The sequence below is a fragment of the Cucumis melo genome, chromosome 8, assembly GCF_025177605.1.
Source record: "Cucumis melo cultivar AY chromosome 8, USDA_Cmelo_AY_1.0, whole genome shotgun sequence".
Classification (NCBI taxonomy): Eukaryota; Viridiplantae; Streptophyta; class Magnoliopsida; order Cucurbitales; family Cucurbitaceae; genus Cucumis; species Cucumis melo.
The window spans coordinates 7490518-7508936 of NC_066864.1; the positions used below are offsets into that span (position 1 = coordinate 7490518).

At 30.9% G+C, this 18419-nt stretch overlaps 1 protein-coding gene and 1 long non-coding RNA gene across 3 annotated transcripts; both read left to right on the forward strand.

Moving 5' to 3' along the window:
* Nucleotides 1-6770: 6770 nt before the first annotated feature.
* Nucleotides 6771-7224, forward strand: LOC127150633 (uncharacterized). Its single transcript, XM_051089061.1, has 2 exons — nucleotides 6771-6780; nucleotides 6862-7224. Exon 2 carries the CDS (start codon nucleotides 6868-6870, stop codon nucleotides 7207-7209), a length of 342 nt encoding a protein of 113 aa, XP_050945018.1. The 5' UTR covers nucleotides 6771-6780; nucleotides 6862-6867; the 3' UTR covers nucleotides 7210-7224.
* A 5705-nt stretch (nucleotides 7225-12929) lies between these two features.
* LOC127150634 (uncharacterized) lies at nucleotides 12930-16716 on the forward strand. Of its 2 annotated transcripts, XR_007823199.1 has the most exons (4): nucleotides 12930-13019; nucleotides 13235-13310; nucleotides 13711-13794; nucleotides 16589-16716. It is a non-coding gene; the product is annotated as an uncharacterized LOC127150634 (long non-coding RNA). The 2 variants fall into 2 exon arrangements; XR_007823198.1 differs by lacking the exon at nucleotides 12930-13019 and having other exon boundaries at nucleotides 13112-13310.
* The last annotated feature ends 1703 nt before the right edge of the window (nucleotides 16717-18419 follow it).

Consider the following 18419-nt stretch of genomic DNA (forward strand, 5'->3'; position numbering starts at 1 on the left):
TTCAATGATCATGTCAAACGTGTGGGCATTAGTAGATATTATTATTTAAGTCAAGATTATGTTATTTGACACTTTGAGCTCATTTATTTATTGTTTCTGATTTTATCTTATGGTTCTGTTTTTATGATTAGTATATACATAAAAGAATTATGTAAACCAAACAGAACATCGTCTTTGATAAAGACACTTATTGTTGGACCATTATTATTGATTATCTTTGTTATATATCATGTTAATAGAAGAACTATTTCAGTGATACACGGAAGGGAGTATGTTAATGCAATGATGTATGACCGCCATGATCCTTTAGTAGTTTCTTTGCCTTGACACGATATATTATGAAGTTTAATTAGCGCATTATGTCTATGAACGTATATGGTAAATAATGTCAATGGGCCAAGTGGGAGAATGTTAGATTTATTCTTAAATATAATATTATCATTAATGTGACCCAATTGCATTATATATTATTTATCTCTTTTGGCCTTATTATTTTATTAGGCTCATTAGGTTAAAAGATAATACCCTAATTCAACACCATTGTGTTTATAAATAGAACCTTGGGGATTGGTCGTCTCACTGCTTCATTAAGTAGTTTATTCTTCCTATCAAGAAATCTAAATTAAGTCTAAAGGAAGGCAAGTGAGAGAAAGTACAATTCCTCAAGAAGATTATTATGGATCAAGGTGATCAAGGTATGTTGTTCTTTAACTAAATTCAATTTCTAAAATTATCTAGTTCAAAGATCTTGACAATTATTGTTATATACAATGTTAGGATTTTATTGTATAATCATGAAACTAAAGTTTACTGAATTGAGCAAAAGAGGAGCAATATTGGATCAAAACCCATGCGAGAATGATATATTTTCACCATAGTTGATTTTCCATCTAGTTTGGTCAAGGAACCAGGGTATACCTGTTATGATGGAGTTTCACGGAGACTTGCTGCTGCTATATTTGCCTTTAGTTGGAATGCCTCCCCATGTTTTCCAGGCTATATTTAGTATTAATAATTCTCTTTCAAAAGGGATTTTTTTCCCATGTAAAATCTCCACAGCCATCTAGTAAGTATAGCGAAGTTTGTTTTAATATTGTTAGGAAAGATCGATATTGTTAACTAACAATTTTGTTTTAATAAAGCAACAATGCATGTCACAAAAAAGACATTTAATGACCGACAGATGCATTAAACTTCGATTAAGATCTAACTTCATTTTTCTATTACTCCCAAAATAGACTAAAAATAGTAGTTTGAAACTTTAATTTGGATGTGGTTTTTTCCTTTTCAATTTTACAAAAGAGCTCGACAAATTAATTAATTTTCTATACATTTATTTGCTCATTGAATATTCGTTTATGTGTTATATACGGAATATATTCTCAAAATATTTATAAAATATAGTAAAATTTTAGATTTGATCGTTGATAAATATTGATAGACTTCTATCAGTATCTATCAGAGCATTGATAGATATTGATCATAAAAATCTATCAGAGAGTGCTATGATCTTGTAAAAATAGTCCAAATTAGGCAATTATATTTTTATGGAATAATGAAACCAAAAAGATAGTTGTTTTAGATAAAATTAAGACAAATTTTTTATTGGCCTTCTAACATCGTAAAATTTAAATTATGGGCGATCCTTCGTGATGTTTAAACACAATAGAAACAATCCAAAAGAGATTCCCCATGACTTGTCGTCTCAATGCAACTCATTTTGCTATATTTTGAAAATATTTTAACAATTTGTTATTTAAAATAATTACCACAAAATTTAGGATTGCTTCCAAATATAGTAAAACATTAGAGTCTGTCTACTAGATGTGACGATAGATCGTAATAGACTGCTATACGTGTTTATATATGTCATGATTTTGATCTATAGTAAATAGGGAGTGATATTTTGTTATATTTGTAAATATTTTCAAACGATTTTATCATTTAAATACATAGATATAGCAATATTTTTCCAAAATTTCCAAATATAGCAACAAAACAAATAATCCAATGAAGCAGATTTTCATTCTTTATACTTCCAAATCTAACCATACTAGTGTATCACCATGTGTATTTCAACAATATGTTTTGATATACTTTATATTAATGGTATATCAATCCTATAAATATACTTTACTTTATTTTTGGTGTATACTAGTCGACTAATATACCAAACAGTTAGAGGATTGATATATCAAAATAATTATCATTTAGTATATATCATATTTATTGATAGGAAAGTGTTTTGTAATATTCCAATCCTAGGATTTGGACCAGTATTAAAAATTTTCGATTGGACACTTGACATTTTCAACATTTCTCTGTTATATTACTTTGTGGAATGCTTTGTAATTTGTTTCCAATCAAGAGGGTTTCAAATTTATACTACTCCAATTTATTCCACTCCTTCCCTTCAACTTAATTTATTATTAATTCTTTAATTTGTGGAATCTAATTCCTCTACTTCTATTAAGTAATTAATTAAGAAGAAAAAGTAGCTTTATTTTTTAGAGAAAGATACTTTTGTTAAAATATGATAATTTTGAATTCCAAATCCAACTCTGTATATCATGTTTTTTTTTTTTTTTTAATATATATCCTTAACTGTTACACAACATATTTATTTAAATAATAATACGTATACCTATAAAAATATATGCTTCAAATAAACTTTTGTTCACGTAGAAGTGAACGTATATATTTGAAGACTTTAAATTTCTGACATGACGTTGGTGCATTTTGTTTAATTAACAGTAGGATTACCTTATGCTTTTTGTTTTCTAATACTAAAATTTGTACCTACCATTGTCATATATAAATCACATTCAGGAGGTCTTAAGGAATTAACTTGCCTGTGTTTAGTTCACTATATCATCTAAAGCACATAAATTTGGGTATAGGGTTTCCTAGTCTTTCAAAAAAAGAAGTAAGAGTGTATTTCAGAATACATTTTTAAGTTTTTTTTTATAAAAAAAGTTATTTAATATGACGAGAAGACTTTCCACCATTTTTAATAATTTTTTATAGAAAATAATGTCGCCACGTGCCCGAGATGACGTGGAGTAACTAACATCCTCAAAATGGGTTAGTTTTGAAGTAAAATAAATAAACAAGTCACTACTAATCTATTTTCCAGTGCAATTTGACACCAAAATAATGTAAACACAATTTTTAAATAAAATCATTAAAAAAAAATAGTCTGTAAAGACTAAAGTCGAGTTTTGGAGTCATTTGTGTATATAGAAAGTGTTAGCACCCCATAACTAAACAGCGTGGTCAAATCTCAAATCTTAAATTGAAAATATTATTTAATTTCTTCTAAAACTAATGTCTTATTTTACCTTTCGTTACTCCAATATTTAAAATAGTGATCTTATAAAATAAGTAAAGAGCATCTCATCAATTAGACTATATTAAAGAAAATTATCTCACTTCAAGAAAGTGAGAGATCAGTACAATTTCTTAAAATTCATCGTTGGAATGACCTTCCAATAAAGATATGTTTTTTAAAACATTAATTGAAATCAATTTTTTTTGGGATCAAATTTTGGACTTCCAAAGATGTGATCCCTCACACTTCAAGAGTTCAAGAAAATTGAACTTCCAAAATTTCTAGATTCCGTCGTGCTATTTTATTTAAGGAAAACGATATAAGTTATTAGAAAAGATTGGTTAGGAAATCTTATAAAATTATAGATTATAAAATATTTTATGTTTTTGAGACGTTAAAAATTTAACCTATAACCTTATAAAGTTATAGAGTGTGTACAAGCAAGAAGTAAAGGAAAGAAAGAGAAAAATTCAACAATTAAGAGCTATAGAAGATTAGCAGTATGTTGGGTGGTTTTAATTAGAATGTATATTCAAATATCTATGAATAACGTATTAACCTCTCTTTTGCATGAGTGGGGTAATTTTTTGGACGTTTTAATAAATCTGTAATTGTTTTTTGAAAACTTGTGTTACCATTCTTAATTTTTTTTTTGAAAAGGAAACGGAGAGGTATAGTGAGCACACACTATATACCACAATTCATTAATAAGAGGCAAAGTTACAGATGTTTATATTGGTGGGGAACCATATTACAAACATTACTTTAACAATGCCTTATAGTTTAGAGATATAGTTGTTCGGTTGTAGTCTTTGAACATTGGGTTTTAGCTAGACCACATTCCAACTAGAGTTCCAATATCTTCTCACATGTTGAGAAAACTTTTTTCCACATCTCTGAAAACCCTACTATTTCGTTCCAGCCATACTGTCCACAAAAGAGCCACCCTTACATTTAGGCAAATTACATTTTTTTCTATTTGTTTGCTTCATTGCTCCTAGCGAAAGACAGAGGGATTTGACGTTTCTTGTGTCAAATTGAACATCAATATGCCGATTTAGCTTATCTCAAAGGCTTTTTGTGAGATGGCAAGATGTGAAGATATGATTTAAACCTTTGGCAGCCGATTTACAGAGGACGCATCTACTGGGTTGAAGGTATGTGTTTGGTTGTCTTTTCTGGGGCACGTCCACCGTGTTTATGCTTTTGTGGAACATAGACCACATAAAAAACTTCCCTTTTTTCAGCAAATTTGTTTTCCAGAGTGTTTCAAAAAAATTTTCCTCATTTAGATTTAAGGCTGGTCTTTCTAAGAGTTAATTGTTACCGTTCTTAATTATAAAAGGAAAGTTAATTTTACTATTTTTCATTTGAAAAAGTTAAAATCTGTATCATGATAGATACATGTAATAATCTATCTATCGTGATCTATCATAGATAAAATTATAGTATCTTGTTATATATTTGTAAATATTTTTTAAAAAATTTGTAATTCTAAATAATTTTCTTATATATAATAGAAAAATGGAAGTTAAAACGTAGAAAATTATTCATTTAATATTATACAAGGACATAACTTTTACATATTTGTTAATGAAATAGTATTAGAAGAAAAGTGCGATAGATAATATATTTTAGATGCTGAGATCTTCATCGTAGTTGAAATAGACAATGCTTCAAATGTCAATGTATGGAACAAAAATTGCGACATGAAAGATATATCATAAACATATAATTAAGAACTATTGGTTTGGACATCTGAAGAATGTATCGTGTTTGTCATTGAGTGGGTCCAACCTCAGCACTACCACTAAGGTTGTATCGTGTTAGTACTAACCACAACCAATAAGGTTGGCTTCAGTCCCTATCTTCTTTGCAAGGCTCAGCCATTGCACAACCAGCTATATCAATTGCACGAACTTGTCCAATACATCCATAGTACGATTTCAAGGTTCTCTGAAATGCTTTGGGTAAGAATTGAACTAGTCACGAGTGAGGATCGAGATTAGGAGATACACCTGATCATCTCAACTATGTAGACACAATAGAACATCACCAACTTTTAAACCCACACGAATGGAAAACTCATAATTGCCACAAAAAGGACACTACAAGAAAATGGAGCATTCCCGACGCCGAAAATCACGTCGGCATAAAGAACGTTGGGAATAAGGGCTTTCCCGACGCCCTCAACAACGCGTCGGGAGATGCGTCGGGAAAGCAATCTTTCCCGACGCACCACGAAGGCGTCGGCAAGAATACGTCGGGAAAAGGGGCTTTTCTCGACGCCGTGCACAGTGCGTCGGGAGCGGCGTCGGGAATAGGGGTTTTTCCTGACGCCCGTGAAACGTCGGGAAAAGGGGTTTAATGAGCGTCGGGAATTCCCCTTTTCCCGACGCTTTTTGAGGGATTTCCCGACGCCACGTGACTGCGTCGGGAAATCCCCTTTAAATTCGTTTCAGTTCTGTATTCACAGAACCAAAGCCGAGAGGAGAGGAGAAAAAGAAAGGAGAAGAAGAAGAAGTCGCAGCCGGCCGTGCTTTCCTTTTGTTCCGCCGCCGTCCGTCGCCGACCGCCCTCGCCGTTGTTCCTCGTCGCCGTCTGCACTTTAGGTAAGTGAAATATGTAAATTTATTTAGTTTAAGTTTATGTTTTAGGGTTTTTTTTGATAAAAATTAGTTTAGGGTTATTTTTTATGAAAATTAGTTTAGGATTTTCTTTTGGAATAGATTTTTGTTTGTTAAATGTATTTTTGTATAGAGTGTGTGTAATTTGTAGTTGAATTGAAATTTGAAATTTGAATGGTTTAGGATTTTTGTTTTAGAAAATTGAATAAAATTGAATGGGGGTTGAATTGGGGGAGGGGTTTATTGTTAAATTGAAAATTGAATTGGGAAGGGGGTTTATATTTGAATTGAAAATTGAAAATTGAAATTGGGGGGGGGGGGAGGGGAATTTATAGTTGAATGGAAAATTGAAATTGGAGGGGGGGGGGGGAGTGGAGTTAATAGTTAAATTTAAAATTGAATTGGAGGGAGGGGGTTTAAGTTAAATTGAAAATTGAAATTGGGGGGGGGGGGGGGGGAGGGGAATTTATAGTTGAATGAAAAATTGAAATTGGAGGGGGGGGGGGGAGTTAATAGTTAAATTGAATTGGGAATGTAATATGTGTGTTAAGATTTGTTTTTGCTATCCTGCAGTTATGGTAGCTTTTTTGTTCTGAATTTGTTTATGTTTGGGATGGCTATCCTGCAGTTATGGTAGCCTTTTTTGTTTTGAATTTGTTTATGTTTGGGATGGCTATCCTGCAGTTATGGTAGCCTTTTTGTTTTGAATTTGTTTATGTTTGGGATGGCTATCCTGCAGTTATGGTAGCCTTTTTTGTTTTGAATTTGTTTATATTTGGGATGGCTATCCTGCAGTTATGGTAGGTCGCCGAGGATGCGCATGTAAGTTATACCCTTATTAATTATCCACTTTTATTATATATTTTTGCGCGTTACCTAACATAATTTTTAAATTTGTTGCAGAATCAAATGCTGGAACTCCAATCCCAGCCTACCCCAGAGGGTAGTCAGCCACTCTCTGAGGATGAGATATGCGATCAGGTGTTGGGTAGACGACCAGGCTACTCAAAAGGCCTTGGTTGGGGACCCAAGCCGAAGGCCCGCAGAACGGCAAGTGCAAGCAGTTCGTCGACATCTTGTTCGCAGTCCACACAAAAAGAGATTGAATTACAAGCTAAACTTCATGAAGCTTTGGAACGGATTGAAGTACAAGATAGAAATCACCAAGCATTAGCTTCACAAGTGGAAGCTATGAAAAAGATGATTGAAGACCTAACTCGTGCACAACAGGAACCACCACATGATCCCTAGCCCTGCGGTACGTCGTATATGTCTCTATTATTCTTAAGTTTTTGCAATATATGATTATGTATTAAACTTAGTTATTTTTATACCATTTTTAGGACCGAAGGTGCAAAATGACGCGCATACGCACCTCGTTGGGAGATTGGGTCTTATGTTTATGTTTTTTGTATATTGAGAACTATATTTTCTTGTAGTCAACTTATTCGTATTATTAATTTTAATTTTATTTTTTAATTTGTGTTTGTATATTTATTAATTTAATCCAAAACGTCGCCAAATTTTTTTGAGCAATCCGAACATCATTGTGAATGTTTGAGCAAAATATTATAAGGAAAAAAGTAAAAATAAAATATTTAAAAAAATATATAAAAAATATTTCTCGACGTTCATTACGTCGGGAAAAAAACGTCGGAAAATAGGCTTTCCCGACGTCGTGAGATGCGTCGGCATAGACGGCGTCGGGAAAGATTTTCCCGACGCATTTCCCCCGACGTTCTTCCCGACGTCGTTTTGTACGTCGGGATATCCTTTCCCGACGTGCTTTGCATTTTCGCCGACGTATTTGTGCGTCGGGAGTACCCACGTCTCTTGTAGTGGGAGTTCGCACACAATTAAACTGAGTCATTGTTTCTTAATGATATTAGAACCATAAAGATCTTTTTAGTAATTATTATTGATCTCTCTATGCTTCTTTAATTTCTTCCCTCATCTAATTTGTACTACTTATCCACATTTATAGCCACCTAATTTTGTCCGACATTATTTAAAATCAATTTAATTGCTAAATTAATTTTAGCCATAATTTGACTTATTTTTAATTTTGTGATTAACTACCTTTTTCTAAAAAAAATGTTATTTGACTACTTTTTAAATTTTGTAGGTAGTTTGGTAAAAGTAACTAAACCATTTAATTAAAGTAACTAAGGTAGGTGGATAAATACCAAAGACGGTAACTTTTTTGAATTTGATTTTGGTTATTAAAAGTTTCATGTCATTTTGATATGAATGCTAAAGTTGGTATTATTTTCAAATACAAAAAATCCCACCATTTTGAATTTTTAGCCATTTAAAGAAATGATTTTGGCTATAAATAATCTCTTCTTCTTCATACACATAACACCACATAATGAAAAGTTCACAAAAAAAAAAAAAAAAAAACTCTAGAAATTTTTACAACATTCACATCTTCTCTTCTTCATCTAAGTCTCTAACCTTCATAGCCCCTACTTCTAACCTGCTTATCTTCCTAAAAAAAACCAAAAGATCTACAACATCCATTTTATCTTCTCTAAATCTTCATCTATCTCCTTACAATGACAATAGTCCAACACACCAAAAAACTCACTTCTTCATTTAAAATAATTATCATAAAATTTTTCAAACCCACACGAATGAAAAATTCATAATTGTCACAAAAAGGAGTTCGCACGCAATCGAACTGAGTCATTGTGTTTAATGATATTAGAACCATTACAATCTTTTTAGTTTTTCTTATTGATCTCTATGCTTCTTTAATTTCTTCACTCATCTAGTTTCTACTACTTATCCACCTTTATATATACTATTACTAATTAACCTCCTTAAAAAAAGAAGTCACTATTAACTATTTGACAACATAAGTTAGCACTCAAGATAATAAGTAACAGAGAGTAAAAACAATAATCAGAACACCGAGAGTTGATAATCCAGTTCGATTAGATATAGAACTTTGAGATCGAATTAATCAAGTTATAATTAAAAGCTAGGGAAAAAATTGTAGACTGTTGCTGGATTTTTCTCAATAAAAAACAGTACCAATAGCCAAAGAATGCAAACGTAAATAAAAGATCGAAGAAGGAGAAGAACACTGGAGAGTTATAGTAGACAGCCTATAGTAGAAAGCCTCACAAAACTCTTCACTTATTTTCACAAGAATACAGAGAACAATGAAGAAGGAAAAGAGAACAATGAAGAAGGAAAAGAGAACTACACACTCAATGTTCCTTGCTCACACACTCTGTAAAATGTAAAGAGAATGTTTGTTTAAATAGAATGATGAAATACACAGATCGTTGGCCACCCCACCATGATTGCTCTCCTAAGCTCATTTACTTACTCTAACTTTTAACAAACTTTATGTGCTTTACAGTCAGAGATTCAAGAAGTGGAAGAAAGATAAAAAGTATCGAGTGATAATATTTCAAACCCACAATCAAAGATTTCAGAAAAAAAAAGGAAGAAGAAGACATTAAGAAAGTAAATATAATGTAAATTGAAATATCCCTTATTGCATTCTTAAGGAGAAGTCAGTTTTACATATTTATTGATACATATATAAGAGATGAAAATGATGCATAAGAAAGCAACATTTTCATTATAGATAGCATGATTTCATGGCTTTTAGATGTTGATTTCTTCAACATACTCGAAAGACAAAAGGTTTGTTGGAATGCCAATGAATGGCCAAAAGAATTTAACCACAACGATCTTAATAACATAAGCATCACCAATCCTGACCTTTAGTTTCAACTTAAGGGTATATGTTTTGCCATTTGGTCCAACCTCATAGTGACCATCTATAATACCTTCAAACTGGGCGTCAATTCCAAGTATAGCACGACAATGATTAAGCACAAGTGGAACACATACCTCAAGAAGCAAACTGTCCAATGGATTCACAATTTGAAGGCCACCAGAAATATTGATTCCAAGAGTCATCTTTCAAATTATAAGCTAATTTGATGATATATTGGATATATATATATATATAATTCTTCTCTCACAAACTCCTATGATCTCTACTTAACTCTTCACTCCAATTTATATACACTACATCACTTACCTCTCTCTACTCCAAATATTTACTAATACATTTTTAAAATAGAATTTTTTTTTGTTTAATCGATAAATTTGAATCTAATTCTCTTACAAGTTACCTTTCGTATGTACATTTATGAGAGTTAGAGTACACTTACCTTTTGACCAAAAAAAAACCATATATATAATATTTTATTTAAGATTGAGTTGCTTCTAAAATATCAGATTGAGTTGCTTCTAAAATATCTTTTTACTATTTTTAGGTATTCTTTTTAGGGGCATTTGCAAAAATAACAAAAAAATTTATAATTACAGGGCCCATGTCACTACATTTTTTAAATTACAAAAGTAGCAAATTTAAAAGTTGATAACCCTCTGATAGTCCTTTGACAGCCGTCTGAATAGTCGTTTGATATTCGTTTAATATCATTAATTACTCGTCTTATTTGTCATATTCACAATATGCAAAAAAAAAAAAAAAAAGTTCTATGAGTTGTTTTTTATTAAATGTTTTTGTCATCTGATGCAATTCCCTTTTTTTGTATGTACATATATTTTCACATTATATAAGAACGGTATATTAAAAAAAAATTACTCCAAGCAAACTTTTATTGAAGTAAAAGTATTTTTTAAAAAAGAAAACATTTTTTAGAATATAGATCATTATTTTTAATAATATACACAACAAATAATAACATCAAAAAAGTAAATAAAAAAAACTTCCTAAAGTGTTATTTTTCTTAAAACAAACTCCTTTCTTTTGTAACTATAGTACTTTTTTTAAACTATAATATTGCTACTATATCACTCAACTCCAAAGCATTTGTTAGTCTCTTATAAACTTTTCAAGCCTTTCTCTAGCTCGTTTGTACCTTTATATCAATTAAAGGTAGCAAGTTTAAAAGCAGATAACCATCCGATAGCCATCCGATAACCCTATAATAACTGTCTGATAGCCATCATATTTGTCATATTCGCAATATGCGAAAAAGATGTGATATGAACTGTTTTTTTTTTCAAAAATTTTTTGTCATCTTATGCACTTTTCCTATATATAATATATCACAAGCTCCACTTAACTCCTCCAATCAGTCTATGTTCAAACCCTAACTAATACAATCCTTTAATAACAAAGTTATTTATTTATTTATTATTATTTCTATACAAATAACGTTTGAAAAGAAAAAAAAACTATAAATATAAATTAATGGAATATTCAAATCCTAATTCTCAAAATTAAATATATGTTTTGAACCTAAAAGAAACTCATATTTTAAGTAATTCACATACATTATACACATGTACATAATCTAAAAATGTATCTCAAATCACATTCTTGTCGCAAATTCAGAAATTACTATTTTAAGTTGCATTCAAAATTCACAATTATAACAAAATTTTACTATTTTGAAAAAATTGTTTCTAAACATAACAAATCAAAATAAGATCATAGAAAGCCTAGATAATAATCTATTAATATTTTTTGTCACTTAAAAAATTAAAAAGAAAAAAAGGAAAAAAAAAAAAAAAGAAGAAGGATGAAAGAAGAAAAAAGGATCGGAGCTCCTTAAAAGTCGGCCTCTCAATAAGTAAAAAGGATAGAAAGAAGGAAAAATGAAATATTTTTGACAAAATATTTATCCTTTATAAAAAATCAATTATAAATAAATTTTGGTTTTTAGTGATTTTGTTCTATGATGTATAAATTGCTTGTCAATCTTTGATATTTTTTAAAAAACTTCTAAAAAAGAGCTACAGATAAAAAGTATTGGAAAGACACCCAAAATAAATAAATAAATAATCATATATATATATAATTGTTTTCAACTTAGAGGTATGAGGGCACTGACACACATACCTTTCTTTCTTAATGAATGTTATCACGTTTGGATAGAGATACCATTACTACAAATGTATCAATTTAGTTAAAATATTTTGATTCTATCTATTGATTTTATACTTCATTGTATACTTTTTTTTAGGGGACTTGATTCGTAGAGTAGTTTCGTCTCCTATAACTTGTGCAACACAACGAAATATATCCAATTTTAAGTTAATATTAGTTAATGGGTATCTCAAGTACACCTAATGTTGGCTTCTGTCCTCTATATATATGGTTAAAAAAAGGTAAAAATTGATATTAAATTACAAAACAAGTAAAAATATTTATAAATATAACACAAATATTATTTTCTCTCCTTAATAAATTATAATCCGGATAGACACCGATAGGCCATAGATAAGTATATGCTTGTAAATATTTTATTTAAAAATATAAGTCTAAAAAGTTAATAAAAACAATTTAAAAGCATTTCACTGAAAAGCAACAAAAAGACTAAAAAAGAAAAAAGTTAGAGAGGAGAAGAATAATATCTACAAAGTAATAATTAAAAATGAAATCGATGTCACATAATACTTTTCAAGCGTTGGAATAATATCTAATACTATATAAAATATCTTATACTTTTTCTTTTTCCTTTTTAGATAAGAGAGAATTAAAATTTAAATGATGAACCATCTTCTTTGTCTCTTTACGTTAGAGTGGGAAAATTTAACCATACGTAGGCTTAAAATATTATCAATGCATCACAAAAACTAGATATAATAGAGTTGGATGATATAATATTAAATTCATCTTTACCGGTTCCTTTCTTATATTTTTAGATCAATAAGTGATTTATGATATTAGAAACAACATCATTGTTTCACATACCAAATTGATATTCATTATTATTTATTGAACCTTCATTATTCGATCCTACAAATGAGGAAAAGCGTATGAGTGTAATAATATTTCGAATCCATATTTAAGAAGTAGAAGAAAAGTTAAAATAATAAAAATAACACATTAAGAAAGTTGGCATATAATGTAAATTTTGAATATCTTTTTCCTGGAAAAATGATACACTTTTCAATCGATTAACACGAGTCCTTGCCATGCTCATGCTTTAGAATTCTTAGAAATGACGATGTCCCTGTTCTGACATATCTGTATCCATGCTTTTAAGTTGAAATGGATGGTAACATTTTTATCTGATAACAGAGATTCATAGCCATGGAAAAGAATATTTTGGTAGCTTAGTTCACTTGAAAGCGTTGTATATTTTGTGAAATGAAATTTCTAATATTGTCTAACATTGTATTTGAACTATAACTTTCTGGACTATCAAAGTTCTTTCTGCTTTTCCCTCCATTCATTCTTGAATTTATTTGTTCGTTAAATTGTCTGTAACAGAAATCTCATCCAGAATCTCATCTCAGGGTTCCTGCAATAAGCACATGCTCTTGAAGATATGGAACTCACACCTAAGGTAAAATATTATGCAACCATCAATGATAGAACTTATTAATTATATAAAAACAATTTTGTAAATTCAAACGTTGATCAATTTAAAATGACATAACCTGATTCTGAGTAGTTTTTTCAACTGTCTGAAGCCAAAAATTCTCAAACACTAGGAAGCAGATTCTGAATCCAACAAATCTCACTTGATACCATATTGTAAAATTATACTAGAAAGCTGATTCTTCCTTTCTATTGCTTGATGGATGGCAAAGCTCATTTAACTTGTACAATAAATTACATTTTTGTTCTCATAAACTTTTGTTCCATTGGAGAATTGTCTAACCGTCTCTCTTGCGTTTTTGGCAATTTGTTTCTTTTATCCTTAGTTGTTTTCATGATCATTTTTTCGGTTCAATGTATTGCAGTTTCTAGGCTCAAATGTCATTCAACCTCAAAATTACAAACCTGCTTCAGTTGATGGCAAGTGTTTGTAACACCCCAAATTTAAGGTAATTTATTTGTAATTATTTTAAGTTTATTTCTTTGAATTTTCGGGTGTTGTTTAAATTGTTGAAATCCTTGATTTGTGGAATTTGGATTAATTGTACATTTGATTATATAATTAATTGTTTGTAAAGTTAAAATAATTATATTATAAGATAATATAATTATTTAAGGGCAAATGTTATTCTTTAAATAGCCTTGGTAAATCGTGGGAACCTATTTGTTTTCTTCTTCCTCAAGCAACCTAAAGAAAACCCTAACCCTAAAAACCCTAGCAAACCGCCGCATCCCTTCCGTCACAGCCATCGTGTCTCTGTCTCCGTCTGATCTCCTTCATCCTCGCCGCTCGTCTCAAGCCGTCTGTGCGTCGTCGTTCGAAGCCCAGACGTGTCAGCTGTCTGTCGCAGATCACCGTCGCGTTCCGCCGCGCGCCACCTCCATAGCCAATTGGTCAACATTCATCGCGTAGCCAAGCGATCCTCGCTCAACGATCGTTGCGTAGCCAAACGGTTATCACTCAACTGTCATCGCGTAGCCAAGCAGTCCTCTCGCTCAACGATCACTAGTAAAAATTTGGGTTTTAACGACACTACAAATCAAAACACTGTGTCGTTAAAAATAAAAAAGGGGTATGGTAGGAGTAAAATGTGTCGTTGAAAATAGAAGTGACACATTATTCCTTGACACAATTCTATTGTCATAATTTAATTTTTCTTGACACATTTAAAGTGTCGTTAATTAACGACAAATTCTTTGTGTCATTAAATAAATTTTGAAATAAAAAAATCAAAAATTAAAAAATTTTCAATTCCCTCTTCGCGCGACATTCAAAAAGACTTTTACAATTTGCTCAATCTTTTCTCTCTCTCCCTACCAAAAAACGGGAAACAATGTAACTCATCTCCAAATCTAAGAGACTGTCGTCAAACCCACTAATCTCACACCGTCGAACAAGCAAATATTATCTATGGGACTGTCGTCGAACCCACCAATCTAAGAGACTACCGTCGAAGAATCTTGACTGCTCCGATTTCTCTTCTCCCTCGGCTACTAGAAAAATGGGTTTTAATGACACTACTAATCAAGGTATTGTGTCGTTGAAAATAAAAAAGATGGGGTGAGGTACAATTGTGTCGTTGAAAATTATTTATTGACACAATTTTATTTTTCTTGACACATTTAAAGCGTTGTTAATTATCAACAAAACATTGACATTCAAGGTCGTGAGTTCGAATCCCAGACGAGCATATTCCTTTATTCTCCATTTTCGAAAGACTTCACGTGCTCACCTTTCCCACTCTTCAGCCAATCTACGCATGCCACGTGTAATCTTCTCCTCACACGGGCGCCTTTGATGTCCTGTGTTCGAATCTCATAGCTTACAAATATTGTTTCTCACATATTTTCAATGGCAATCTTGTAAATATATAACAACTTTCCAAAAATCCTTTCCTTTCTGTCAAATTGAGCGTGCGTCTGGCCCTAAAGTTATGAGTTCGAAACCCATGAAGCGGTTATTTTCATTTATTTTCTATATATAACTCATTTTTCTGTAAATATTAATCAATTTTCAGTTATATTTGATCCATTCATAAATCCAACTCCAATTTTCACCTAAATTCTCTTTAAATATCATTTTTTCAAAACTCTCCCATCTCATTTTGTCATTTTTCTCTAAAAAATATTCCATTAATCTTTTATTCCAATAGATGGGTAATCTTCTAAGAGGTAATAGAGGATCATGGGTATTCAATTTATTTGAGAGTTTCTTCGATTTTTCTTCTAATTTAGCATGTTGATTCTTTAATTTTTGTTCAAGAACGAATTCAATTCCATGTGATCTCTATGAAACAATCTTTTAATTTGCTCTTGATTGTTTAATTAGTATGCAAGATTCATTTTGTTTAGAAAATTAAAGTGCAAAATTCAATTGATTTTCTTTGTCTACAAGAAACATTTTTTGATCCAATAGAGGGGTAATCTTCTAAGAATGAATATCAGTCTCTTCCCTATTTTCCCTCAACTCACCCAATTTTCTCTCCCACTCCCACCTTCTCCACTCTCTTCTATATTTTCCCTCAACTCACCTAATTTTCTCTCCACTCCCACCTTCTCCACTCTCCCCCTAATCAAGATATGGAGGTGGAAATTTAGTAAAAGAAAGAGGTAAGCGTGCTTTATGTTTTGTAACGTAACTTAACTATTTTATTTTAGGAATCATGTTAACATGTATTTAGGAATATTGCTTTGACTATCCTGCAGTGGTAGCCATTGAAAATCTATTTTGTGCGATCCGCTTAGACATATGTTTTAGGAATCATGTTGACACGTATTTAGGAACTTGATACTTTGTTGTGTTAACTATTCTGCAGTTATTTTAGTCATTGAAAATCTATTTTGTTCAATCCGCTTAGACATATGTTATAGAAATCATGTTGTTTTGTATTTACTTTGGAGGAGGGGGGCTAAGGGTAAGTTTATGCTAAGTTTCAATTTGATGCAAACTATAACATTTCTTGGACTGTAAAGATTGAATCAAAACTTACATTTGCAACATTTATATACTATGCTTATGCTTATGCTTATGTAGTCGGTGTTTTTTTTTAATCTTTTGCATTCCTTATGGGTCTTTTATTAAAAACCTTGGTTGTCTGAACTTTAGACGCTTATTTTGAAAAGTTTATTGGTCTGCTTATTAAGAAGGTGATTTTTGTTTAGCATGGACTTAATGTTTATGCTTATGCTTATGCATTTTCCGTAATGAATGTTGGCTAAGGTTCATTTTCTTCAAATTTGCAGGTAGTTGAAGAATTCACGGACCATAGTATCGATCAAGTTCTCATTTATGCGTCAGTTTGATTAGATTAGGTCACACATACATGTAATATTACAGTAAATTTATCTTTTGGATTATTGTAAAATCTTTACCGATAATGTATGTTATATTTTTTTTATTATCAATATAAATATCTTTCCAAACATATGTGGGTAATGCTGGAATTTAGTATTTAATTTTTTTGAAAGAAGAAATATATGATAGAAAGATATGTGTTGCGAAAATGATGTATAACGACACCAAACATGTGTCGACATATAAGCTTTTATTAAACAGAAACAGTGTCGTTAAAGCACATTTCTTGACAATAATTTTGTGTAACGAAATATTTACAGCGACAATATATTAGTGTCGAGTTATATTAAAAGGTGAAACACTTAAAACGTCGTTATAAGAGTATTAATGACAATATATTGGTGTCGAATTCTAGATAACGGTGACACATTTAAATTTTCAATGTAATAGTATTAATGACAATATATTTGTGTCGATTGACAGATTACGGTGACACATTTAAAGTGTCAATATAAGATTATTAATGACAATAAATTTGTGTCAAGGTATAGATAACAATGACATATTTAAAGCGTTAATATAAGATTATTAATGACAATAAATTCGTGTCGAGTAATAGATAACGTGACACATTTAAAATGTCAATTTAAGAGTATTAATGACAATATATTAGTGTCAAGGTATAGATAATGGTGACACATGATTGGCGTCAATATAAGGGTATTGATGACAATATATTGGTGTCGAGTTATAGATAACGGTGACATATTTATTGCGTCAAGGTAAAGGTATTAATGACACAATTTTGGTGGCATCTAAGCATAATTAATGACACGTTTTCCAAAGTGTCGTTAAATATTCTTTCTTGACAGTGGCTTCAATGACGCAAAAATTGTGTCGTTGAAAGTCTTTATGACGCAAAACTTGCGTCGTTAAGACCCATATTTGTAGTAGTGTGATCTCAATCTAACATACCCTCTCAAAAAGAAATTCTCCTTTGTTTTTATATGTTTTTATAGGACAGAGAGGGTAGTAACGTATTTTAAGAGTGGTGAAGGTGGAAGAGTTTGAAGAGGGAGAGGAAAAAATTTAAGGAGAGAAAATTAGGTGAATTGAGGGAAAATAAGTAAGAAGATGTTGTGATATTCAATTTTTTGTTGTTTTTTAGAAAAAGCAAATGGTTAAATTTAAATTCAAATTCCACTTTCAAAATAAAATAAAAATAAAGTAAAATAAAGTAGATAAATAAAATAAAAGAGTAAATAAAAAATAATAAATAAAGGACAAAATGTTATATCTACGACTTCTTACCTTAGAAGATTACCATTCCATTGGATAAAGGATCCATCCTGGCTTTGACATTTTTGATATGGTCACTTAAACTTCATATCACTATCTTATTTCTGCAAAAATCATATGGTGAGAGGCATACAAAATATCAACCATGAGACAGATATTTATGAAGCATGTATTCTTGCAAAACATCATCGATACTCATTTCCAACTAGGAAAGCTTAGAGAGCTTCTAAACCTCTCTTTGATTCATACAGATTTGTGTGGTCCTATGCGAACAACAACAAATGGAGGTAATCGATATTTCATAACCTTCATTGATGATTTCAATAGAAAGTTGTGGATTTATTTTTTGAAAGAAAAGAGTGAAGCACTTGTATGTTTTAAATCCTTCAAGCTTTTGTTGAAAATCAAAGTGGTCACAGATAAAAACTTTGAGATCTAACTGTGGTAGAGAATGTATAGCTTTTGGTAATTTTTTCAAGG